The sequence below is a fragment of the Delphinus delphis genome, chromosome 2 (genome assembly GCF_949987515.2).
Source record: "Delphinus delphis chromosome 2, mDelDel1.2, whole genome shotgun sequence".
Taxonomy (NCBI): Eukaryota; Metazoa; Chordata; class Mammalia; order Artiodactyla; family Delphinidae; genus Delphinus; species Delphinus delphis.
The window spans coordinates 131,274,778-131,301,518 of NC_082684.1; the positions used below are offsets into that span (position 1 = coordinate 131,274,778).

The 26,741-nt window shown below is 50.5% G+C and overlaps 1 protein-coding gene across 2 annotated transcripts; it reads left to right on the forward strand.

Moving 5' to 3' along the window:
- The first annotated feature begins 270 nt into the window (after nt 1–270).
- On the forward strand, nt 271–26,520 carry PKM (pyruvate kinase M1/2). Of its 2 annotated transcripts, none has more exons than XM_060005672.2 (11): nt 271–405; nt 11,724–11,905; nt 12,480–12,571; nt 15,668–15,799; nt 16,270–16,456; nt 17,185–17,455; nt 18,726–18,876; nt 19,186–19,338; nt 22,430–22,596; nt 24,875–25,056; nt 25,767–26,520. In XM_060005672.2, exons 2-11 carry the CDS (start codon nt 11,752–11,754, stop codon nt 25,871–25,873), a joined length of 1,596 nt encoding a protein of 531 aa, XP_059861655.1. In that variant the 5' UTR covers nt 271–405; nt 11,724–11,751; the 3' UTR covers nt 25,874–26,520. The 2 variants fall into 2 exon arrangements, with proteins under 2 accessions (XP_059861655.1, XP_059861654.1); XM_060005671.2 differs by lacking the exon at nt 22,430–22,596 and adding an exon at nt 22,979–23,145.
- Nucleotides 26,521–26,741: the final 221 nt, after the last annotated feature.

Here is a 26,741-nt window from a genome sequence, read left to right on the forward strand (position 1 = left end):
GGGGGACCGGAGGGGGGGTGGGTAAGATACCCGGAGCTCCGGGGGCGGGTCCTGCTGCCTCGAAGCTTCCCCATTGGGCGCTGAGGACGTCAGTGCTGTGACTTTTTGTAACATGTCCTTCCGCCACGGAATGTAGTCCGCCTCTAAACGGCAACCTGCCCGCCCGTTCCGCCCCTCAGCACTTCTACTGAAGGTGACTGTGCCCGGCGAGGACGCAGAGGGGCGGGGCCCCGAGAGCTGGGAGCCAGGATTGGGTGGGGGGCGGGGCGGCGGAGGGATTGCGGCGGCCGTTTAGCTGGGATAACCTTGAGGCTGAGGTAGCTGATCCCCGCACTGGAGCGACGCGCTGCGAGCCTTCGGACCTCCCTGTGGTAGCCGCGCATCCCGAACCGGACGACGTCGGAGGTGAGCTTGGGGAGAGATTGGGCCATCCGTCCCCACCGGGGCTCCGTCGCCCCTGCCAGTGCGGAATCCTAGCCCGCCTGCGCACTCAGTGTGGCGCAGGATCCGTGGCATCTTGGATTCAACGCGGTTGGGGTCTGAAGAGACGAGACAGGGTGCTCGCGCCTAGGGCCTCCTCTTCAGAGCCCCCAGCTCCTGCTTCTTCCGAAGGCAGATGGGTCAGCCAGCCCCATTTCTGTCCCAGTCCCTAACCTTCCCCCACCCCCAGTCTGGTCCCATCCTCCCCTCCCTTTATCTCCCTCTTCTGCCTGGTCCCATCCTCGTCTTCCTCCCCTTATTCTCTCCTAATCTGATCCTTTCTCCCTCAGTCTCCCTCCCCCCTCCCCACCACGCTCGTCTCCTCCCCTTCACCCATAATACTCGCTTCTCGTCTTCATCCTGTCCGTGTCCCCCTCATTCTGATGCTTTCTTTGTAACCTCTCCTTGAAACTCCTTCTTTAGCTCCGCTTCCCCGTCCCTCCTCCATTCGGATTCTGTCCCCTCCTCGTACCTACCCCCATTCATGCCTTGGCTCCCGCCCCTCCCCCTCCTCTCTAGTCACGTTCGCTCCACCGCATCCCTCTTCTTTGCAGCCTCCTTCTCGCCACCCGCGTCCTCGCCCCTCCCCCTCCGTTCTGGTCACGTCCGCCTGCTCTCCCGCCCCCCCGCCCCTCGGTCTCCCATCTCAGTCCTGTCCCCTTCTCCATCAGAGTTCCCCAGTCTCGGGCTCTCCTGCAGCCCCGGGCCCGCGTCCCGGCGTCACCGCCCGAAGTGCAGTGGTCTGCGGTTGGGCGGGCTGGCTCGCTTGCGGCGGGGAGATGCAGCGGCGGCCCGGGGCGCAGCTGGAGGTTACGTAACTCTTGGTCTTCCCCGCTGCAGAGGAAGAAAGAGTGGCTGCCCTGTGGTGGCGCGTTCCTGTTTTGTGCCGCCTTGAATATGATGGGGCGGCCGCAGGGCTGCTCTTGCTCCTAGGAGGTTACTGGGCTCCATCCTGCCAAGGCGGGGCTGCACGTAGCGGCCCGGGACCCGCCCTGCAGAGCCCTGCCCCGCGGGATCGCGGACCACTGACCTTCGGGCCCGTTACCGGCCAAGCACCATCTCTGGCCCGACAAGCCTCCGCATGCTGCTCAGAGGCCTCCTTGCGTTCGAGCCACTCACCTGGCTCCCCGCCTCTGCTTCATGTTACTTAACAGATGCGGCTGATTGTAGAGCGCAGAGGCCACGGGTTGGGGTGGGAGCAGGTTATGGGGAGAGTAGAAATACGTCAAGAGCTTGGTGCCACGTGCCTGCATTCACTCAATAAAAACTCGTGTGTAGAGAGCTGTTTTGGGGAGCGGCGTGGACACCAGGATGGCTAAAATGGTTATAGCCCACGGAACTCGCCGTCTAATTAGGGAAAGAACATGAAAGTTATCAGTGGTAAGTGCTGTGAGGAAAGTACACACTTCCTGCTGGGGGTTGAGGGGAGGAGGCCTCACACAGGGTTTGAAGAAGCAGGAAAGCACCTTCCAGTCTGAAAGTTATTTAAAGACCTAGTAATGGAAAGGCATCCCTTGGCTTCTTATCTGTGTCCTTGAAGCCCAGGACACTGATCCTCCTCTGCACAAATCGGCCTGATAGTTGAGGTCCGGGCATGATTGACAGAGGCATTGGGAAGTTGGAAACAGGCTTTTTCTAGGTCGGGTTTAACTCATTAACATACTGACATGAGTAACGGTGGGAGTTCAGCCTCTGGATCTCAGTTTCCCATGTGTAACTTGTAACATTTTTCCTCTTGATTGTTGAAAGGATTGGTTGATATATACACACCTACATGGATATATGTTGAATACTCAGTGCAGTGTCTAATCTCAGGTGAGATGCCTCCAAATGTATTCTTTGGTCACTGAGCGCAGTTACTTAAATCGTAATTGAGTGCAAGGGCTCCTCTTCTGTCTGCCATCCCCAAACCACATACTCATAGTTAATCTTTGGGAATCAGGCTCTCTAAATGGCAGACATCTGGAAACCAGTCCCCTCCAGGGTCCTGGTACAGTGTTTACAGAGTAACTAATAATGTTACTCTTCAACTCTCCACTTGCTACAGGGGCTCTTTGGTCCTCTAGACAAAGGAAGGCAGGAGGGGTATAATTTGCAGCCTTTGGTGTTTGGCTACAAGAGTAGAAACAAACTTGGAACCCCAAGACTGAAATCTTCACCTGTTCCATTCCCACCCACTCTTGGTAGGGTTCTGGGATTTGCTCAGCCAGCTGGTTAAGTGTGAGGTTAGGATTAGAGGCAAAGGACAGTAGCTCCTTGTTGGCCGTAATGAGGGTGTGGCCACTCCCTGGCGTAGAGAGGAGGGCCTAGGTCAGGACTCTGCAGCATTGTTAGCAAATAATTTGCCCTCAGGTTGCCTGAGGATGCTGTTGGGAATGCAGTGGGCTGTTCCGAGGGGAAGAATATGTAACCCATCACCAGGTCTGTGTGTGTAGGTGGGGGAGGCTTTGGGGAAGATGACTAAACCTTTGAATTTATCTGCTTTTAAGAGAACTCTCTTCATTGGGTGAGTGGGGAAACTGCATTGTGGTCTTTGCTGGCTTAAAAAGTCCCCTCTCCCCTTTCAGTGAGTCAAATAATGAAGCATGCATTTCCCCCAGTTAAAAGTGTCTCAACTAAGTGACAAATGGTTGGTGGAGGTCCCCAGGCTCTCTGTACTGCGCTTAGGTGCAGCATGGCAGAGCCTCATGCCCAGGTGATAACAGTCTGCACACCTATATTTCTGAGCCTTGTGCAGTGGGCATGGCAGCCATTTTGGGAATACGGGTTGTAGTGGACATGAATAACGATGACTTAAAGAATGTCCTTGAACTCATTTCTGAGTTACTGGACTTGAGCCTAAGTATATGGACATTAGTCTTCTGTCTAGGGCAGCTGCTCTCACTTTAAGCACTGCATTAGAAGTAAATAATTTTAGTGTTGAATTCACAGTTTAGCCAAGAGCATTATTGGGTCTTTAAGAATTGCAGCCCCAGTGATTTGGCAAGTTTGGTAGCTGTTACTCCAGACAGAGCTAGCACCTTATGGGAGGTGCTTCTGTGCTTTGAGTATTGTGACATTAATGTGGGGTCACAGGAAAAGCCATTTTATTTCTTAAAGCTGTTTATTAATGTTGAGGCAGTGGAAGAAATAAGGAAATGGTTGAGAGCAGGAAGGTAGAAAAAAATGCAGCTCTTGATTACAAACTTGCACTACAGGGTTTTTTATTTTTCTTCAGCTTTCATGAAGGCACGCCAGGGTGTGTTATTTTGGATAAGAGCTAAGACTGAGGTGAAGGTAGGGGGAAATGACTCATTTGACAATATCTTTATTTCTGAATCATTCAAACTATCCACAGTCAAACCCCAGTTAACTGGTACACCGTAAGACTGAGTTGTCCATGGGAGCAGAGTTTTGCAACCTCGTTGAGGATCTTGTGAAATATGTGATTTATTTCGTGAACGGCCTTATAGGACCTTGAGTCATCACTTTAAGCATCAATTCTGTTACAGATAGGAATAGAACAAAATGAAGACCATTCTTTTTTTTTCTTCTTCTTTAACCACAAGCCAGCCTTAGACTAGATAAATGAATAGGCTGATTATTTGGGGCTTTGTTAAAGAAGCTGTTTTGGGAAGGTGAGCCAGCCTGGGTGGTCAGGCAGCCTCTGCTCTGCCTTTTGGCCTCCTGCTATTACTGCTCAGCTTAGGAGGGGAGGTTGGCAGGGCCACCAAGTGGTGCAGCCCCGCCCTTGCAGCCGTTTTTCCTTCATTGGTTTGTGCTGGTCTGCACGTAGGAGGGAGAGCCAGCCTGCAGTACTTCTGGTGGCCTCTGCGACTCACCTCCCCCAGTTCTTTCTATAGGCAAAACTCCTGGGGAACTGTAAGCCTCTCTTTCCTGACGCCAGCAAGCTGTGTTTGGAGGTCAGATAAGGGCTTTAGTGGGGGAGATGCCAAGACGAGATATGACAGGGCAGAGGTTGCTGGTTATAGCATTTCAGAGTATGGACCAGCTCAGCTGATGCAGTTTAAAAAAAAAACATTCTCTGAAAGGAGTCCCAGCCCTTCCAAACATTTAATCAACCAACAGATAGCATTTATTTAACTTTAGACAACTGGTATCCGTCCTATCTCAGGTGATGAGTGCAAAATAATTACTCAGTCAGCTGAGTCAGTCATGGTATATGAGACAAAGTCATACACATTTTGGAGGAGTGCTGGAGTTTTGATCTAGTTGAGGCAGGGAAATGAAGACTTGGTAAACAAAACTATTCTGATACCTGATATCCCTCTTTTGTTATTACATTAGAGAGCAGATTAACACATGTCACCCATCAGATGGGCAAACATTTTAAGAGTCTGACAGTATCAAGTGTTGGCAAAGGTGTGGGAAGGCAAGAAATCACTTTACTGGTTGGTTGTAAGTGGATATAACCACTTTGGAGAGCAATTCAGCACTATTTAGTAAAATAGAAAATAAATATACCCTGTGGCCCAGGAACTGATCTCTGGTTATAGAAGCTCACACCTGCACAAGAAGACATGTACTAGGAGAGTTGTTATAAGTATTGATTAATGAGGAAAAATTGGGTTTAATGGGGAAATGACCAGCCAGTAAGGGAATACATAAATGGTCTAGTTATGCACTGGACTAGTATAGCAGTTCAAATGAATTAACTAGATCTGTGTACCAACTAGATAGATCTTAAATGTGCTGGAAAAGCAAGCTGTTTGATGATGCCTTACAGTATATTACTTAGGGTACTTTAGAAGACAGCAATATCATAGGGTTCAGTATAGATACAGACACCCTTAAATGAACTAGAAGGATACAAAATTCATGACACTGGTTGGGTATCAAAGTTCATGATGGGATGTGGAAGGGTTGGAGGGACCTGGGAGTGGAGGAAAAAATGACCTGTATATAATGATAAATTTTTGTTTTAAGTCTAAAGAAAATCTGGATTTATTTTTTTAACTTTTGGCTGCACTTCACAGCTTGTTTGGCTGCACTGCACAGCTTGCGGGGTCTTAGTTCCCCAACTAGGGATTGAACGCAGGGCCTCGGCAGTGAAAGTGCAGAGTGCTAACCACTGGACTGCCAGGGAATTCCCTGGATAAATATTAATGGTCAGTTCTGGGTGGTAAAAATACAGATGTTAATATTTCTTTAGTTCAAAACAAAATAAAATAGCAGCAAACTTATGATGGTTACTGCAGGAAGACCAGGTATACTAACTAGGTCAGTGCTCTGGGAGAGCTGGCACTGCCGTTCCTCCTTTCACTCCCCCCTTCTTCTCCCTGCAGCTGTGATGCAGGGCAGCTCTTCCTTTAAATGCTGAGCCAGTGCCTCCCTTTGCTGAGGCCTTCACCCATCCTGGTGTTGTACCTGGCTTGCAAAGGCCCTAAATCAGTGTCCCAGGTTCCTTGCTGCTTCCAGAGTGTAAATATCATGCCCTGAAGCATTGCCTCATAATTTTAAGCCTAGTAAGGAACACAAGGCAGCAAAAGGTTCATCTAAACTTCCTCCTTCCGACTGAACCAGTTCTATTCTCTGAGCATCTGCAATCAAATCCTCGGCATCTGAGATGGTAGAGGTTTCTCTGTCGGGACTTCCTGCCCTGGAGTTGAGTGGTCCTTTTGCGGGGTAGGCTCATTTAATATCAGCTTTTCTGCCCTATTGCACACTCGGATTTGAAATAGGACCTTGGGCTCCTGCTTATAATGTTTGTCACTTAGTTCTAGCCCTGAATAAAAGAAGGAAATTTTACTTGAACCTACAGGTGGGTTCATTTTGTTTTGTGTAACCTGGTGACACCAGACTTTGCTTTCTGTTATGGGGCCTGCTGAGGGTAGAATGGACTTAATATAACTCCCATCTCTTAGCTAAAAACTGCTTGTCCTCCCCCCACTCCATATGCAAATACACTGTTGTCATTACTCTAACTGTATATGAGGATGAACAGCCATTCACTTCAGACCTTACTAGGTTCTGTGGCTGGCCCAGCACCCATTTTGATCTTCTTGCTACCATAGTCAGATTAGGGCCAGTCTTGGGAATTACATTTTTCTGCTCCATCATCTAGGAACAGAGCTCCTAGAGAGCAGGCTGGCCTGAATGCCGTGTCCAACACGTTGTGATGCAAACTTTCTAACAGATGTTGGTGTTCTGAAGATTTGGGAATCAGACCTTCATGCTGGCTTGTAGACTTAAGAGGTGTAGGTAGCAAATGGATGTCAGAGCGAGAAACACAATCATAGGTACCAGGTGCCATCATTATTGAGTTAGTCTGTATGGTGAGATTGGCATCAGAGCAAAAATTGGTGCAGGGAGCCCTGGCTGGTTAAATAAACATTTTATGCAGATGCGGGCTCATAGGCCAGGCTGGTTTACTAGGGCAGAATGATGTGGGCTTTTGTGAAAGCTAGAATTGGTGGAGTGAAGCATGATTCTTTCCCAGGACAACCTGCCAACAGTACTGACACTAAGTGGTGCTGGGTATTTTTTCTTCTATGATTTTCACCCTCAGGTTTCTGAAGAGTGACCAAAGAATTGTGTCTGGCATAAACAAAACTATAGCTTTAAAGAGCCAGGAGCCACTTGAGAAAGGCAGGGTGGGAGCAGGGGCCCCTGGAGCTGAGCTGTGACTGTGCCTGCTCCGTCCTTTCGGCCCACACAACAATAAGGCCTCTGATGTTGTCTCATTTCTCACAGAGGAGAAATGGCTCTGAGGAAGGTCCTACAGCAGGAGCTCAGGCTCAAGAATAAGGCTCCCATACCTGGGCACAGCATTTGCTGCCATCAGTGGCTATGCTGGGCTCCCACGGCTGGCTGGAGGTTGCCTCTGCATGTCTGTGCCTCCTGCAGAGGAGGATGCTGTAGTGAGTCAGACTGGCATGAACTGGCCGCGTCTGCTGGCAGGCACCGTGCAGACAGCCAGCTGGAGGGAGGGCAGCTCTTCCCAGAGGCCCGCCCTGAGAAACCACCGCTGAGGCTGCTGTCCAGGGGCTGGGGGAGAGTCCAGAGTGTGTTTTAGGTAGGATGGGCAGCTTGTGCTCCGGAGAAGAGGCTCATTGGGTAGGAGAGCCCTGGCCCTCCCTGCAAGGGAGGCTCCGGGGCAGAGCCTGAGGGGATAGAAAACCAGTTGGTGACCTGGGCATGAGACATGAAGTCCCTAGTTTGGTAGAGGGCTTTAAGGACGTGGTGAGATCTTGTAGGAACATGGACGGACTTCCTGACAAGCCAGCTCTTTTGGATTGCTGGTGTGCAAATGCACTCAAACAAAATTTCACTTGTTATTTTTGTACCTAGTAACCTGGATAAGCAAAAGATCAGAGCTTGCAGACCTCAGATTTTTTTTTTTTAATATTTATTTATTTATGGTTGTGTTGGGTCTTCGTTTCTGTGCGAGGGCTTTCTCCAGTTGCGGCAAGCGGGGGCCACTCTTCATCGCGGTGCGCGGGCCTCTCACTATTGCGGCCTCTCTTGTTGCGGAGCACAGGCTCCAGACGCGTAGGCTCAGTAGTTGTGGCTCACGGGCCTAGTTGCTCCGCGGCACGTGGGATCCTCCCAGACCAGGCTCGAACCTTTGTCCCCTGCATTGGCAGGCAGATTCTCAACCACTGCGCCACCAGGGAGGCCCTCAGATTTAATTTGAGATGGTGAAATAGGGTTAGTGTTTGAGCCCAGTATAATTGTATCTGCTAATAGCATCTCCTGTCCTTGAGGCAGCCCTTCTGTACCAGAATATCCTTGTCACAAAGATTTTGCTCTGATGCTTGAGGACAGACTAAACAGGAAAAGAATTTTGTTGGATTTGGGCATGTGACTAACAGGTTTTTTGGCACAGAGTAGTCCTATGGACCATATTAACCTTGTTTTTTTTTTTTTTTGCACTTTGAGATTCTGAATAGATCAAGGTTGACTTTGTTTTTTGGCTGTGCTGTGTAGCTTGCAGGATCTTAGTTCCCCAACCAGGGACTGAACCCAGGCCCAGAAGTGAAAGTGCCAAGTTGTAACCACTGGACCACCAGGGAATTCCCAAGGTTGACCTTCTTAAGTCAGTGAAACTATCCTGCAGTGCATTTGTGATCTAGGGCCTAAGATGCATTATCCCACCTCTACTGTGTTTAGAATATTCCTGAAGTGCCTAGAGCAGCAGTTGAATAATATAACAGGGAGCTTCACATTTGTTTTAATTCCAACACTTTTACCAGGATGCTTTTAAATATATCATGTTCAGAAGAGGTACATTTGTAATTTTTCTTATTATGAAAGTGTTTAGTATCAGTAAATTTTTTAGTAAGGAGAAGAAAGAAATTTGCAATTTGCTGTAATCCTACCACCCAGATAACATGTTGATAATATTTTGTTAGCTATCCTTCCAGTCCTGTTATGTATGTTTAATTTATTGCCCCTTCCTGCCCCCCACCCCACAAAGAAAAGGGAGAGGGACCAGGTTCTTGTATAGAATAGTGAAATGTTAGTAAACCAAAGTTTAAAGAGACTTTAAAGGAAGGCAATCTTTGGGGTGTTAGGGGAGGGGATAAAGCATCGCAAAGGAGCCATTAAGAACTGTCTTACCTGCGAATTTTCTGTTACCAGTTTCTTGGTATTTTCTTGGGTGGCTTCTGTGTTTTCATTTATAACATAGCTGAATCTCTAGGAACAGCTACTACCTACTACTACCTGGATACCTGGTTCTTAAGGTAATTTCTCCATTACCCCAAAGAGCTTTAGGTGCACTCAGCTTTTACCTTAATCCTTGTACAGTTCTGCAGGGCAAGCCTTTCTCAGCTCCGAGCAGTCTTTGCAGGTGGGACCAAGGAGCCACCCTGAGCCAAAAAAAGAGCATTATGTCACTGGAAGCCCAAGCCCAGAGAACACGATAATCAGTGGCCCCAGCCGGATCTTTGCAAGGAGACCCTAATGTCTGAGGTCTAGAGAAGATCCAACTGATGATTTTTTAATTTTTTCTTTCCGTATGCAGGCCTCTCACTGTTGTGGCCTCTCCCGTTGCGGAGCACAGGCTCTGGACGCGCAGGCTCAGTGGCCATGGCTCACGGGCCTAGCCGCTCCGCGGCATGTGGGATCTTCCCGGACCAGGGCACGAACCCGTGTCCCTTGCATCGGCAGGCGGACTCTCAACCACTGTGCCACCAGGGAAGCCCCAACTGATGATTTTTAAGAAGAGTCGGGTTAGTCATTTCAACCCACTCATTGAGATCACAGTACAGTCCTCGCACTGGATGACTCCCTTTGCCTGGAGGCCACAGCAAGGCCTGTGTGTTCCAGTTGCCTTGGTGTGCCACCAGGCACCATCTCTTCAATAATCTTCCCTTAACAGCCAGACTCACCTAAGCCCAGGTGCTCTGGAGCTATATACACCCTACTTCAACCGTGAGTGCAGGTAAAGGGACCCTGGCTGCCCAGGCTGTGCTGTCAGGAATTCAAAAATTCCTCGGATTTTGTGGGGAAAGGGACATAGGTATAACTTTGATTTTGACAAAGAGGCATTAAGATACTCTGAAACATCATTCAGTAAACAACTGGAATACCCCCAAGTACTTGGTGCTAAGGGATACAAAACCAAATAGGTCACGGAGGAGAGGACGTTTTCATTTTGGTACCTGGTATGTTGTAGGGAGTTAGGAAACACATACTGAAAGGAACAGTATATATGCCATGTGGAATAGTTAGCTGGTATCTTATTTTCTCGTTTTTAAATATTTAGTTTCTGTAGCTGGGGACTTGTAGCCATCAGTTTTCAATAGCTTACAGGAAATTCACTCACAACTGGTCGCAAAGCTTCTTGGGCTTTTTCTGGACTTATCGAGGGTGGCAGAGATGGGTTTAGATGCATGCTTTGTTTGAGCCATGCAGAGAGGCCACAGAGTCGGGGATGGAGGAGGAGACAGAGTAAGGGTTACATGTATGGGGTGCCTTGATTTGGAGTCCTGAGATTTAGGAGGCGGTGGGATAGGGCGAAAGAAGGGCTTGTTCCTGAGCCTGGGCTGAAGCACTTAGGCGAAGGATTTGAGAAGGAGTAACCCTTGGTCTGAAAACTTGAGGAAAGGAATGGCATTCTGATGAGGCATGTCAGGCTTCTGGCTCACATCCTTCCCTGATGGTTCTTGAAACACTGCTTGGAAGCTTCTCAAGTCTCTGTAATCAGCTAACTAACCGGCTGAGTGAGTTTAGTTGTAAAGTCAGTAATGAAGAAAAGCAAAGGTCGGGGGCAGTTGTGCCCCTGGTCAGGATTGTGACCTGGGCTGATTAATTACCTGGAACAGATGGTCTTTGTCACTGCGGGTGGTGTACTTGTCAGTCTTAGGGAATTGGGTGGTGCATTAGAAGATCAGCTGGGGAAAGGATTTGACAAGCGTTAATTTCTTCATAGTGCAACTCTCCTGTTAATGTAATTATAATAATTTTAGAGCCAGACTGGTACCATTATGGTTATCCTTGGTTTGATGCAAATTGCTTTGCACGTCCTAAAGTCCTTCTGACCAAAAGTACCATATGTAATTTTTAGGTACAGATTCCTGGGATGAAACATTTTGCATTCAGGGTTCTGGTTGAGCTTTGCTTCCTGTCCAGGGACTGGTTTTTATTGCTTGTCAATGGGCTGGGACCTATTCTCCAGCCTAGGATGAATTGAGTAATGGACTTACGTGGTCCTGTGGGTTAGAACTAGGAGGACTGCCTGGATAGTGGTTGTCTCTATGACCAGGAAAGTCACTTTGTGTTTGGGTGGGGATTGTTAAGAGGCAGTGTGGGTGCGCCTCCCCATAGCAGATGTTTGTAGCTTTGAGACAGCTTTTCATACAAAGATCTAGATTCACCAAGGTACTAAACTAGGGGTGAGTTTTTATATCCCTGGAAGATTGGTTGCAACTTCCTTTTGAGGAAGCTCCTGCAGTGCATGTAAAATGATGTTATTTTTATAGGATTAGCAGGGAAGTTGTTGAGGTAGATATTAGCCCAGTGTAAGGCAGGCGTGCTTACAGTGGATGCCTGGGACGTACACGTGTTGGGTACGTGGTTTTAACTTGTTCTTTGAGGTCTTTTCCACTTGCTCACAATAACGTGAGCCCGTGGCCTGACTTGAGGAGCACCCACACAGCCAGAGCATGGCAGGGCTTCTTGTGGCTTCTGAACAAAGTGTGCTTGTTGAGTTAATGTGTAAGCAGGAAACAGCTTCCTGTGCCAAGCTGTATATTATAGCTGCCTCCGGCTTCTCAAACTGATTACTCTCTCTTCAGCTCCCCTGGACCCAAGACCTCAGAAGCCATGTCGAAGCCCCATAGTGATGCCGGGACTGCCTTCATTCAGACCCAGCAGCTGCACGCGGCCATGGCTGACACATTCCTGGAGCACATGTGCCGCCTGGACATTGACTCGCCGCCCATCACGGCCCGGAACACCGGCATCATCTGCACCATTGGTGAGTGGGGGGTGCCCCCTCCCCCTGAAACGTGGGCTTCCTGAGACAGTGACCTTTCCTCTCCTGAAAAGACTAAATAAATGTGGCAGACCTGGGTACTGAGCAAGATGCTACAGAGATTCTTATGAGAACTGGTCAGAGGAGTTTGCAATAAAGAATTCTTATGCTTTCTGCATTCTGCTAAAGGTAAAATTTAGAGGGTATCTTCCTTAGCAGAGCATCTCAGAGACCTAGGGAAGGATCTTTTTGACATGCTCTGTACAACCAGAATTCTGTAGCTGGACATCTGTCTGGGTTTCAGGGAGAGCATAGAGGGCTGGCCGAGACTTACCTAGGCTTTCCTAATTAGATGGAGCCTGTAGAATTTGAAGGAAATGGGAGATGTCCTTCTAAATCAAGAAAGTAGGCTAGCACAGTAATAGTCATGTGTATGTTTTTTAAAGAATTTTGAGTTATTTGGGGGAAAAAATTATCAAGAGTTCTTTAAATTGAAGCAAACTTAAAGTGTTATTTCTCCTTTGGATAATTAACACTTAATGACTTTAAAACTTTTTTTTTTTTTTTTTTTAACTAGGCCCAGCTTCCCGATCAGTGGAGACGCTGAAGGAGATGATTAAGTCTGGAATGAACGTGGCTCGTTTGAACTTTTCTCATGGAACTCATGAGGTGTGCCTCGGCTGGGTAGTTTGGCCACTGGGGCAGCTTGTAGGAAACGGGGTGGGGATGTCGTGTTCATTTAGCCAGGGTGGACTGGGCAAGAAAGTGTGGGTTTTACAGCCAATGGGAAGATTGTCTTCACCAGCCCATCCCTACTTCCTTTTCCCCGTCTCCTGCCATCTCAAGTGGCCAGGTCTCCTCAAGCAAAGAAGACCTACTTTGTAATTCGCCCTGGTTCTCCCCAACACCTGTGCTCCATTAGCCCTCACCAAGGAAAGTGTGCAAGGGTTCTGGAAAGTCCTGGAAACTCCTCTAACCCATGGAGTTTGACACTCCTGCCCCAGGGTTTCTGTAACAGTTCATAACTGCAGTGACGAACCAGTAAGTTACCCTGCAGGTTATTCTGGCCTAGTTTAGACCCAAGATAAACTGGGCAGGTCCAGGAGAAGGGTTTCCATTATTGCAAGTGAAGACTGGGTCTAATGCACTAACACTATCTGGCATATAATACCTACCTAATCAGCATTGTGTTCCCAGCCTGTCCCTTCCCGGGGGTTTTGGTACATTAAAATAAAATAAAGTCAGCATACTTCCCCAACAGTCTGGTAGGAGTGTCTTAGTGCTGGGGCTGTTGATGAGCTGACCTGACTCGTTGGACCTTACCCAGGGACCAGGTGGCAGCTATTGGGAAGTGCTCCATTCGTGCTTCTGTTCCCAAGATCAGAACAAACTCATTTTGAGGTGTGTGGGACCTGCCTGAGGGACAGTGCCTGACCTTCAGGTTCAACCACAGGCCATGGGATTTCATCCTGGTATTAACAGAGGAGGAATGGGTGAGGCAAACTTTCCCTCCTCTTGACCTCTGTATTTCCTGTTCAGGATAAAGAAAATGCTACCCTGTAAGGTCAGGAGGTGAGGGGTTGCCCTCTGGCATTTGGAAGTTGGTGTTCAGTTTCAGCTAAAAATAAAGCCTCAGGAAGTGCAGTCTAAGAGGTGAATTCCTCCTTTCTGGAAACATGAGAATCTTCATTGTAGGTTTTCTAACCCATGTTCCATAAACAGTTTATGGCCTGGCAGGTATCCGGCCTCCAAATATCATGAGGGCCTGACCAAGTTTAGATGAACTGTGCTCAGCAGGCACCCTGGGCAGGTTAAGACATCCATGGATGGCATTCTGTAATTTTCCAAAGGCAGGGCGTCCTCGGCAGGAGTCGCTAGGCATTCCTGTAAGTGTTAGCTTAGTCTGAAGAGAGAACTAAAGACATCACTGAACGTCAGTTCACAACTGATCCCTACTGCTGGCCTGTGCCAGGGTCTCCTGTGTGCAGACGGAGTAGCAGAAATAGATTTTAAGAAGTTGACCTTTAACTAGGCTTTATGGCCTCTTCCATCCCGTAAAATAATACCACACAGCTCTGAAATGGCAAGGGCGAGTGGTATCTGCCCCTGCGGGAGCGGGGCTCACTCAGAAATTTTGTTTTTTTAAACTACAAGAGGCATTTGGAGATTGTCTGTGCTTTAACTCGTCTTCCCAGATTAGAGTTGGGATTAGAAAACAAAACAAAACACCCAAGTCCCTCTTGTGGGTTTAATTTGAGGTTTTTGACCAGGATAAAACTGTGTGGTCTCTGGGATCAGGGTTTTGGAAACTGATCTGAAATTGTTCTAATGTTAATTATATAATGTAACAGTCTTAGTTTGATGAGTGGCTGGGACATGCTTTTCCAGCTCTTGACAATTTTAAATACTCTTCTAAGCAGAGCGTTGGAATTGCTTTTTCTCCCTCACTCAGACAGAGGGACATCCACATCCACACGTCTGCATCTGATCTTTTGGTTTTGTTGTTGTTGCATCTGATCTTTTGACAGCTTTGCCACAGCGTCTCTAGCCCCCACTTTTGGCAGTTCTCTTGGGCAAGATGTGTTCTTACTGAATGTGTGGTTCTATAATGCCATGTCGGCCAGAAATGCTGCCTTTATTTTATTTTATTTTTTTTTTGCGGTACGCAGTCCTCTCACTGTTGTGGCCTCTCCCGTTGCGGAGCACAGGCTTAGCGGCCATGGCTCATGGGCCCAGCCGCTCCGCGGCATGTGGGATCTTCCCGGACCGGGGCACGAACCCGTGTCCCCTGCATCGGCAGGCGGACTCTCAACCACTGCGCCACCAGGGAAGCCCGAAATACTGCCTTTTAAGCAACATACACTTAGAACCTTCCACAAGGACAGCGTTGACGGATGAAACGCGTTACCCTTCCCTTCCCACCTCCTGTTCTCAGGTGCTGCTCTCCTGGACAGAGGTGATTGAAGGACGAGGCCCACAAAGTGCTGAGTTGGGAGCCTCTGTTACTAGCAATGCCATATTGATAGCACGAAGAACTTTTGACATCTTGGCTCTGAGTCCCTTTTTAGTCAAACAGGAATGGCAAATGGAAAAAGAGAAAGGGCTTCAGAGGCGAGATTGAAGCCAGGATTTGTTGCAAGTGAGAAATGGCAAAGGTCAATTAGTTCAGAGAAAGGCGTATTCCCACCTCTCCCTGTTCCACTTCCGTTTCTAATCAGACTGCAGGAAGTGATCGTCAGAACCAGGCCTGCATGACTTTAGCAGTGAGTTATTTAGCTTGGGCCACCGTTAGCTTAAGTAAATAACTGAGTTTGAATTGCAGTTGTAATCAGTAGAGGAAAAGCTCAAAATTACCAAATCTATGAGTCTGACATTGATGGCCAGATCAGTATTATCCAGATACAAGTCCTAGGTTTTTTACCCCAGTCGTCTGCTTTATTTGCTGAGGGTATTTGATGAATCCTAGAGGGGGAGAAAGGAGACAAGCCTCTTTTATGTTGACATGTCTTGCCACCAAAACGTAACTATTCCAAAGTTCCTAAGATTTGCCCTTAGAGTGGGTAAGGGCTGTGGTACAAGTGGGTAGAGGCCAAGGAGGTTGACGTAAGCCGGTAGAGGATGCTCGGGGAGAGGGCAGCGTGAGGGTATGCGCTGGAGGCAGAGGTCTAGAACACCCACAGCTCTTTCCTGAGTGATCAGCTTCAGTGCCGGTCCTAGATCCTAGTGTGCGGGAGGACGCTTATCATCACCCCTCCTTTCCCCCAGTACCACAAAGAGACCATCAAGAACGTGCGTGAAGCCACGGAAAGCTTTGCTTCCGACCCCATTCTCTACCGGCCAGTGGCTGTGGCCCTGGACACTAAAGGACCTGAGATCCGAACCGGGCTCATCAAGGGCGTGAGTATCCTGGGGAGAAGCTGGAGGAAGGCGCAGGGGACCCCAGAGACATCCTCAGCAGTCTGTCCCGGCCAGAAGCCACGTTTCTCAGAGTTTAGGTCTATAAATGAGAGTTTTATCCGTCACTGTAAGAAGTCTTGATTTCATCTACTTCGCTAAGAAACAATACCAGAAAGGAACCTCTTTTACGCTCCAAACCTACTTCCAAGTCTCTCTAACTTGGGGGAGCAATTTCTTTGTCTCTTTTCCCCTATCATTAAATAGTATAACTAAAACATTCTAGGTTTCTCTTGGGTTCTTTCCTTGAAATATACTAAGTTAGACAGTCTGATTATTTCTTTCCAAAGGAAAAGGCTTTATTGTTATTTGCAGCTGAGATTTGCTCCTTGTTCCCTAGAGGAAAGGGCTTGTCTTCTCCCGCTAGGAGGGCCCGGCTTCTTTGGACTTGTGGTTTACTGTCTTGTCTGTAGAGCGGCACCGCCGAGGTGGAGCTGAAGAAGGGAGCTACACTCAAGATCACCCTGGATAACGCCTACATGGAAAAGTGTGACGAGAACACCCTGTGGCTGGACTACAAGAACATCTGCAAGGTGGTGGATGTGGGCAGCAAGATCTACGTGGATGACGGCCTTATTTCTCTGCAGGTGAAGCAGAAAGGTACGTACGCGGGAGTTAGGGTCTAATTGTCTAAAACCAGCTCCCGTCTCTTAAGTTTCTCTGGCAGAAGATAGCTTATTTGGCTGGCAGCGAGATTGGGTCTCTGTATTCTCAGAAATTCCTTTTATAATAAACTCCTAGCCTCAAAAACAGATTTCACTCCAACTTAATTGAACTCTTGGGGAGGAGATGAGAAGGTTTCTTTTTTTCTTTTTTTTTTTGGCTTTGCGGTGCAGCTTGTGGGATCTTAGTTCCCCAACCAGGGATCGAACCTGGGCTGTCTGCCGTGAAAGCGTGGAGTCCTAACCACTGGACTGCCAGAGAATTCCCGAGATTTCTTTTTTACTCATCCTCACTACTGTAGGCTTTCTGCTTCCCTCCTCCATCCCCTCAGTAGGATACATAGAGGACTCCAGTGTGCCTGGGAATGAGAGCTAACATTTAAGTGCCAGGCACTATTCTGAGCATCTTACATGATAATTTGTTTGAATTTTAAAACCATCTTAGGAGTAGATATTATTATCCCTATTTACCTGAGGCACAGAGCGGTTAATTGACTTGCCCACGGTTACACAGTTAGTGGAGTTGGGATGTGAACCCTGGCAGTGTGGCTCCAGCACCCACCATGTGCTATTTCCCAGTTCTCTGTACTGGGGAGAGCCTGCTTCCTGGTGAGGACGCTTTTGCCCCTGTGGCTCTGCCTCTCGTACCTACTCCATTTCACACAGGTCCTGACTTCCTGGTGACGGAGGTGGAGAACGGTGGCTCCTTGGGCAGCAAGAAGGGTGTGAACCTACCCGGGGCTGCTGTGGACCTGCCTGCCGTCTCAGAAAAGGACATCCAGGATCTGAAGTTTGGGGTAGAGCAGGATGTGGATATGGTGTTCGCGTCTTTCATCCGCAAGGCGTCTGATGTCCATGCAGTCAGGAAGGTCCTGGGAGAGAAAGGAAAGAACATCAAGATAATCAGCAAAATCGAGAATCACGAGGGAGTTCGGAGGTAAGTGCACCCGACTGTCCCTGCCCCCTTCAGCCCCAGCCCAGCTCTGAAGAGCACGATATATCCTGTGAATCAGAATATCCTACGAGGGGGAGTGGAAGGCATTGGTATTTCAAGGGAAAAAAAGCTTCCCAGGTGATTGGGGTGCCAGCATCTTGACGTTGTTCCATGAGCCCAGGGACCAGCGTTGGAGAGGACAGGGTCACTGCTCCCAGGCTCAGGAGCCATTGTGCTGCGCTCCTGACACTGCCTGTGTTTGCTGGAATTGGGGACCACCAAGGGGGAAGACGGCAGGCTCTCAGGAAGGGACTCCCTCCCTTGGGAGCCCTGTGGAAGCCTCAGGGCCTGGTGTTGACACTGAAGCATGTGGCCTCCTTGTCTTGCCTTAGAAAGCAGCCGGCTTGGTGGTCGGGCCAGCTCTGGCATGGTGTCTGCTTCTGAGGGGAAAGCATGCCGTCCTCTTCCAGGGGCACATTGTCCCAGTGCAGGTCCACCACCTCCCTAGTGCTTACCAGGTACGGCCGTATGAGTAAGGCCAGCTGGGTGACATCTGTTCCTCTTTGTTTCCCTACTAGAACCCAGCGCTGCTGACACCCCACACCTACTTGTGGGGATTAAGTGTGTGCTTGGGAAGAGTGGGGGGAGCAGTCATCCTGTTGTGACCTTTCCATCCTTAGCTTTGTGTCGATGTCCTTTGTACCCGGAAATTTGGGGTCCTCCCTGTGCCATCCTGATAAGCCATGGGTGCTTGCTGACCTTGGCTCCAGGCCAGGCAAAGCCATATTCTCATGCTTTCAGCAAGTTGGAGGGGGCCCCCTGAAGGAGCAGCCCTCAAGTGTCCTTGGCTGGGAGAGGCCACAGACCTTTGTGTCAGGAGCAGTCAGCCGCCTTGGGTTCCCTTTCTGCCCTGGAAGTGCCAACTGGAATGAAGATGGTAGAGAGACACCTTAAGAGGGGCCTCATAAGATGCAGATGGAGAGGAAATGAGTCCATGGGACTTTGGAGGAGACCTTGTCCCCTCCCCTTTCCCCCAGTGATGTGTCCATACTGGTGCCAAAGAAGCCCAACAAGCAGAACTGTTGGCCCCCTTTGGGGGACTGGAGTAGCTGAAACACCCCACCACCTCCATGCATCCATCATGGTGTCGTGGGTAGTTGTCCTGGTGCAAGGATGACTAAGTCAGAGAAATCCCAGGAAAACTTCCTTTGCGTCACCTTACTTGTGGCCCCTGTTCCATATAACCTCTCTCTCTTTCCAACTTCCCTGTCAGGTTTGATGAGATCCTGGAAGCCAGTGATGGGATCATGGTGGCGCGTGGTGATCTAGGCATTGAGATTCCTGCAGAGAAGGTCTTCCTTGCTCAGAAGATGATGATTGGGCGGTGCAACCGAGCTGGGAAGCCTGTCATCTGTGCCACGCAGGTATGTGCCTCTTCCCGAGTTTGCATCCTTGCACAGGAAAGCTTTGGAGGCTATACCCGATCTCTTCGCATGGATACACACACACACACACACACACACACACACACACACACACGTGTTTCCTCCCCGGTCTCTTCGCATGGACGGACACACACACACACGTATCCTCTCCCATACCCCACCACCCCTCCCCTGCCCCCATGCACCTACACGGAGCTGTACTCTGTGCACATACACACGATCCAGGGGGTCAGTGTGTGTCTGAAGACAGCCCAGGCCACGTCTCACGAATACCCCATCCCCTCCCAGATGCTGGAGAGCATGATCAAGAAGCCTCGCCCCACTCGGGCTGAGGGCAGTGACGTGGCCAATGCAGTCCTGGACGGAGCCGACTGCATCATGCTGTCTGGAGAGACGGCCAAAGGGGACTACCCGCTGGAAGCTGTGCGCATGCAACACCTGGTGAGTTCTCGCGGCCCGCCCATCGCCCTGGCTGGGGCTGGGATGGAGGTGAACTCTGGCACAGAGTGACACCTTTTAGGCTTCTGTGCCCACGATCTTTTATTACCCTCCAAGTTACAAGCAGAATGAGGAGGTGTGTGGTGGGGGCGTGGAGGTGTCTTGTTTTTTTTCTGTTCTGCCTTCATGCCCACACCCGTCTCCTAGTTCCTTCTGTTCTGGAGGCGGCCACCTTCATCAGCCATAGCACAGTTCACTCCTGTCTGCAGGACTGTGAAGCCTTCCCTTGGCTCAAGTACTGGGATATCTGTACCTCTTCCTCTGGGCAGCCTAGAGGACCTGAGTCCCTCTGCCCTGTTCTGGAAAAGGCCAAGAGCTCCTGCTCGCAGCTGTCCTGTCTGGCTTCCATTTTGATTCCCCACCTGTCCCCAGCCAGGTGCCTCCCCGACGGGGGCCTCTGGGCCTGCACTGGAGGCTGTTGCCTGCACTGACTTGGCTGCAGGCTGGCCTTGCATGGTGCCTGCAGCAGCGCCTGCTTTGCTGAGCTGTTGCACACGCCCTAGACTAAAAAGTGGGGTTTAAGTGATGGGTGACAGGCCCACAAATAGAAACAGGTGGAAGGCTGGCTGATCCCGCCTGGCCCTGGGGTGAGAGCATCTGGAGGAGCCCTGGAGGCCACTCCTCTTTCTCCTGTGGGAGCTAGCTTTTCAAGGGTCTCCCGCTCTGCCATGTCCCGCAGCCTGGCTGCTCCTGCTCTAGAGCTTACTGAAGAGTTAACACAGGGATGGGTCATCAGGCCTGGGAAAACGAGTGTTGCAAATGAACTTTCACAACAGCCCTAGGTCGCTGTTGATAATGTATAGCTCAGTGAACTTGCCTCCTACCCTGAAACAGTGTTTCTTTAACCTTCCTATTCGCTTTCCAGCCAACAAAGGACCCCAAGCCCTTTGTGTGACACCCCCTCCCCTGCATTCCCGCAAATTTAAAACAATCCCCCAAAAAGAACTTCTGGACTAGATAATCGTCCTTTCCTCCTTCATTTTCTATGTGATTATTAGGCTTAGATGACTTCCAGAGAAGACATGAGAGTTATATTAAATACTTTTTCAGGCATGAAACAAGACAACTTGACTACAGATGTCTTCTGGTCTGTCCTTGGCACCCTGGGTGGATTTGCCCATAATGAAATTGGTAGAGACCAATCCCTGTCCCTGGCACAGCTGTGTTTCCTGGCTGATATGCCACCCTCTGTGTGTGACATGATTGCTGTCACAGATGCTCATGCACTATGGGCTCATGGTCATTCTCACAACTGCCCCAGTGGTGAGTGCTTCCTCTCTCCTGGGGGACAGTGGACCTTGAACCTCTCCCCTCTAGAGTGGCTGCCATTGTGTTTATGGGTCTCCACACATCATCCCTTCTCTATAACTGCCTTGCTTAGTTGTGTGGCCCCATTGCCTCCGAGGTGCGAGAGTGACCTTGACCTGATTTATGGAACCATGAAACCGCATAGACTGTAGGGACTTTAATGTCTGTACCAAATTTAACCTCTCAAGGCCTTATTTATGAAATGAATTAGATGGGATATGTTTAATTATAGCCTTAGCGTTAAATTTCACTACTATTATTAAATGTCTGTTAAGTCCTTGTGTAGATTGACGTAGTCTCCATAACCTCAGTGAGATAGATGTCACCCCATTTTATAGATGAGGGTACATGGTAATACAGCTTGAGTTTGGACCCAGATCTGCTGACTCTGAAGCCAGTGTTCTCTCCTGCAACATGGTACTTCGTCTAGCAGGAGATCAAGACAGGTATCCATGTGGGGCCTGTACTGGGGTCACAGTCTAAGAACCAGACTTTGGGTTCTGAACCCACGTCTGTTTTTCCATACCCCAATCTTTCCTTTGAACAGACACCTTAGAACTGCAAGACTGGGATTGCATGGCACTGCTCAGGAGATAAGTTATGGGGTCTGGGCCAGTTGGTACAGGCCTCTCCTGTCCATGTCACCAGTTAACACTGGCCAACAGCTTCCCCTCTTACCTGTCCACTGCTTTCTCCTTTATCTCACTGATGCAGTTGATGTCCCTTAACTAAGGGCTAGGCAGTACCAGGTATGGTTCTCCTTCCTGTTCATGTTTCCTGTCCTTTTGGGCTGCATGCATTCCATTCTTGCAGGAAGAAAACCGTTAACCTAGCAAATTCTGCCACTCATCTTCTTATCCTGTCAAATTAATGAGGTGGTATTACTGATTCTTCCCTCACCCATCATTCTCTAAGATGCTGGTAATTGCATTATAACCCTCTAAAGCTTAAATTTTCTTCCTAATTCTTGGTGTTATCTGAGCCAGGTGGTCTGTAAATAACTCAGTGGCTTTCTCATGGGTGTTTTAATCATTTGATTTAATTAAATGTCTTGTTAAACTTACCTGCGTGTTTTCACAGGCACCTTTCTCTTCACATGGCTACTCCTCCTGACCGCAAAGCTCGCCAATTTTCCACCTGCCTGCTTAGAAGGTGGTCAAGCCGCGTGACGTTGGCTTTGTTTGACCTCAGTTTTCCAGCACTGCTCAGTGTGCTTGCACGGCATGCCATTGGACAGGCTGGTAGCATCCCTGTGTCCGAAGCCAAGGAAGCACTCCATGTGTGCATGGAGGCCAGGCATGAAGCCTGGTAGTAACCACCAGACAGCCATGTGAGGAGGGAGGCCTGTTCCTTCCTGTGAGCTGTGTTCATGAGGCAGCGTGGTCAAGTCCTGCCAGGGAGCTGTGTAGGCCCGGGAGCCCCGGGGGCCCCAGCCTCTGCATGTTTCCATGCCCAGGCACTAGAGCCTGCCACCATATTATCTCCCTCCACCTCCACCGCCAATCAAAAAGTCCTTCCAAGATCAATAGATCCTTCCAGAACGGAAGAATCACTTTCCCCTCGGTTGGAGGGGAAGCAGTAGCGGTTGATGTTTGAAATCCTCCACACATCCCTAAGTGGGCTTTCATCACCCTGCCTCTTTGCATCTTCCTGAAGGACAGACTTAGCCAATTAACCTAAGGTACCTTCCCCTCTTCCTTGCCTCCCCTCCCCCTAAACCTTACAGATAGCTCGTGAGGCTGAGGCAGCCATGTTCCACCTCAAGCTGTTTGAAGAACTTGCGCGAGCCTCAAGTCGCTCCACAGACCTCATGGAAGCCATGGCCATGGGCAGCGTGGAGGCTTCTTATAAGTGTTTAGCGGCAGCTTTGATAGTTCTGACGGAGTCTGGCAGGTAGGGCCCTGAGGGCAGGTAACTTCCAGCCGTTCTAGAAGACAGCCAGGGCCCAGCCCTGCACCTGGGGCCCGCACTCAGGACCTCTCCTCTCACCTGCAGGAAGCTAGCCAGGGAGTCAGGGCAGGCCAGGACCGCAGGGTCCTTCAGCTCGGCAGGCACAGCGACGTCACAGGCGCCTGGTGAAGGGCTGGTTCCTGCGAGTCTTGATCTCGCTTAGCTCAGAACCTCCAGCGATTGGGCTCTTCTTGGCCTCTGCACCCAGGGACATGCCCCTCACCAGCTGTCTGTGCGACTCTTCCCCTCCCTCTCCCGTGTGACACGGCTCTGACAAAGCTCTGTCCCCCTCTCGTCCCTCTGGACCGATGTTGCCCCTCCCTAGATTGCCCGTGAGGCAGAGGCTGCCATCTACCATTTGCAATTATTTGAGGAACTCCGCCGCCTGTCGCCCATTACCAGTGACCCCACCGAAGCCGCCGCCGTGGGTGCCGTGGAGGCGTCCTTCAAGTGCTGCAGTGGGGCCATAATCGTCCTCACCAAGTCTGGCAGGTAGGAGGTGGCAGCGGCTCCCTGGGAACGCCCAGCTCGGCAGCACCTTTCCTTGGGGGTCCTGGGAGCAGTGCACTAAACGGTGCTCAGATGGCACCAAGCCAAGGTAAGACCCCTCAGCCTGTGCCCGGGACCCTGCAGGGACGGAGCTCCCCTGGCCCCGTGGCCAGGCTCTGGGAGCGAGCAGAACCCCTGCCCTGGGCCTGAAGGACAGGATCCCAGGCAGTGCTCATAGGCGTGTCAGACCATTTGGGTCCAAAGCAAGTTTATACCCTCACGATGAACTAGAGACTTAATTACATAGACAGACAGACTGATGACAAATGGTTGATACTTAAAAGCTGTTTTTCTCAAAAAGTAAAGGATAACCAGTTTTGCTTATTCTGGTTGCTATGTGCTCTTTAAAAAGTTCAGTGTGGAAAATTAGTGCTGTTTGCTGACATGCTGTTTGGTTGGTGCACCCGTCCCATCGGTCTTTGAGTCCCAAAGGCAAGTGGGTGCTGCCCAGGAAAGGTCACCGTGGTGTGTTGCTGGCACTTGGGCCGTGCATCCAGGCTGAGGCCTCTGCTCGGCCTCAGGCTCGGGGTCCCTTCCAGATCACTAGGCTGTCGTGCTTCCCTCCCTGGATCTGGGGTGTGCTCCTCCTCCACAGGGCAGCTAGGGTTTCCTGGAGGAGGCGGGTGGAGAGGAGCAGACAGGCAGCCCCACGCACCAAGGAGCAGCAGGTGGGACTGCCTTTAGGACCAGGACACACGATGTGCAGATTCCCTCAGCAGAGGGCTCAGGATGAAAAGCTCCCACCATTTGGGTTGACCTTTATGAAAAAGTCCAGCCTTTGCTCCTTGGCTATTTTTAACTCCAGGCTTCTGGGATTTCACTCTCAGCGAGTCCTGACTTTAGCGCTTGCTGCCCTCTGAAAGCCTTGTACGGAGGCCAGGCCTTAACGCAGCGCGCCTTCTGCTGTGACATGGCTTAAGTTTCCCTGACACCTGTTGAGTAGTCCTCACAGCTTGCCTTCCAGGCCCCAGTTCCCCCTGCAGGCCCCTCCACCTCCCGAGGCACATCTGCAGCCACACGTACACAGTGTCAGTGCTGAAGGAAGCACCTGGCGCTGGGGCTGTACAGGGGTCCCCTCCCCCACCGAGGAGCCTTCACAGGCAGAGCCTCCCCCACTGACACTCCCATCCCCTGGTCTTGCCTCCTGGGTAGCCACCTGTATTTCTAAGCCTCACTTAGATACTCAGGTTTGACTGGGGGGCTCTACAGCCCAGTTGCTGGGACTGTTTCAGGGACCCGGGGGGTCACGTGGAGTCAGGAGAGGGCACAGCAATAGGGAAGACTTGCGTTGTAGATTCCAAGGGGGACTGGTGGGCTCTGCTCCTGTTTTCTTGCGAATGTCAAGAGTCAGGTGCTATTCCCATGTTGCTTGGCTTGTAGCTGCTGCCAAGTACGGGCCATGTGGGGGAAGTGGGGGAAACTGACCTTGCTGGGTCGGCATGATCCTGGGGCCCTGGCCTGTTGGGAGCGGGGCAGGGCAGATGGGTAGCATAGCTATGAAGAAGAATTATGTGCTGTGGAAGATACAGGATGAGGAGCCGCCCCAGTCTTGGCAGCAGAGAGCCTCAGGCTGGCATAGGGAGTTGGATTAGAGGGTGAGTTGTTGCTGAAGGCCCTGAGGAGCTTCCTGGGACACTGTTTAACAGTCTTGTCTGCCTGTCCCCCATCTCAGGTCTGCACATCAGGTGTCCAGATATCGCCCCCGGGCCCCCATCATTGCTGTGACCCGGAATCACCAGACAGCTCGCCAGGCCCACCTGTACCGCGGCATCTTCCCTGTGGTGTGTAAGGACCCAGTGCAGGAGGCCTGGGCTGAGGACGTGGACCTCCGGGTGAACTTGGCCATGAATGTTGGTGCGTGGCTGGGAGCAAGGGCTAGAGGTGGAGGGGTGGAGAAGGTGCCTGAGCACTGGTCTCTCTGAGACCCTATAGAAAGGGGAACATGTTGGCCTTTGGGTGCAAGAGCCCTAGCTGTCCTCACTGGGAATGTTCTCTGAATCCCTCATCCCATTCCCTGGAGTCCTGGGCTGAGCCCAGGAGGGAAGAGGGGCCTTTGAGTTGTGGGGCTGAGCACCCCACGTTCTCTCCTCACTCTCTTCCAGTCTAGGATCCAAAGCAAAGGATCCTCGATAATCGGGGTTGTCCATTCTTTGGCATCTGCTCATCATTGAGGTTTTTCATAAAATTAGCCAGAGCTCCTACACTTGGGGCCAGCACATGTACAAATTATGTATTCATATGGTCTTTGTCCCAGTATAAGAGTAGGATATCATGTGATGAGAGGAAGCAGCTAGCTGTGACTTTGGGCTGGGCTCTCCACCCTCTAGAGTAGAATATGAATGATGTCCAAAGGTCCCTTCCAGCTCTGCTATCTGAGCCATACGGATATATCAAGGCTTCCCTCATCCCCTTTGCCTGGGCTGTGAGGCTAGCGCCACCTTGTGGTGTAAGGGAGTAAAGGCCCGTCAGCCCTGCTTAGCTTCCTTCGACTGTGGGGCAGTCTCCCAGGTGCATACCTTCTTCACATGATTCTTCACTCACCAGCCCCTCTTCTCTTCCTCCAGGCAAGGCCCGAGGCTTCTTCAAGAAGGGAGATGTCGTCATTGTGCTGACCGGGTGGCGCCCTGGTTCTGGCTTCACCAACACCATGCGTGTAGTTCCTGTGCCGTGATGGGCCCCGGAGCCCCTCCTCCAGCCCCTGTCCCATCCCCCTTCCCCAACCCATCCATTAGGCCAGCAATGCTTGTAGTGCTCACTTGGGGCTGTGGTGTGGCACTGGTGGGCTGGGATGCCAGGGAAGAAGATTAATGCCTCTGTGAAACACGGCTGTTTTTAAGACCCTGCTTGGGTGGGGTAGTTCAGAGCTGGGCCACCCATCATGTGGCCCCATCCGAGCAAGGGACGAAGGAGGGGTGCAGGCAGGACTGGAGGCCCCAGAGCTTCACAAAGAGGGCAACAGCTCCTGCTTCTCTTCCTTTGTGTACTCGATTCAGTTCCTGTAGAAAATGGATACCCGGAGAACTCCCAGCCCTGGCGTGGGATCAGGAGATAGTCGGCTAAAAGTAGGGGCCTTAGGGAATAGGGCAGAGGTTCCAGTTTAAGCAGACTCTGGCCCTGGCCCTTACTTGGTTCTCCAGCCCCCCTCAGCCTCCCTCACTCCCACCTTGTGCACTGTGCACTTCTGTTCCTTCACTCCACTCGACTGTTGCTGCAGACAAACACTCCACCCTCCACCTTCCATTTCCCTCACTACTGCAGCCGCCTCCAGGCCTGTTGCTATAGAGCCTACCTGTATGTCAATAAACAACAGCTGAAGCACCTGTTTCCTCTCTTTTCTGATGGGGGGGCGGGTGGTTGAACCCTGCCCTCCAAGTAGGGTGAAAATGGCAAGAGCCCTGTGGCTCCTGGTGAGTACTCCTGTGTAACAACTCAGGCCACCTGCCATCCTGTTCCCTGGGGTGCAGAGGTGCTGGGGAAGCAGTCGCTGACTGTCTTGAGAATATAGGTTACCCTTTTCAGCACCCTGGGGTCTAAAAGGT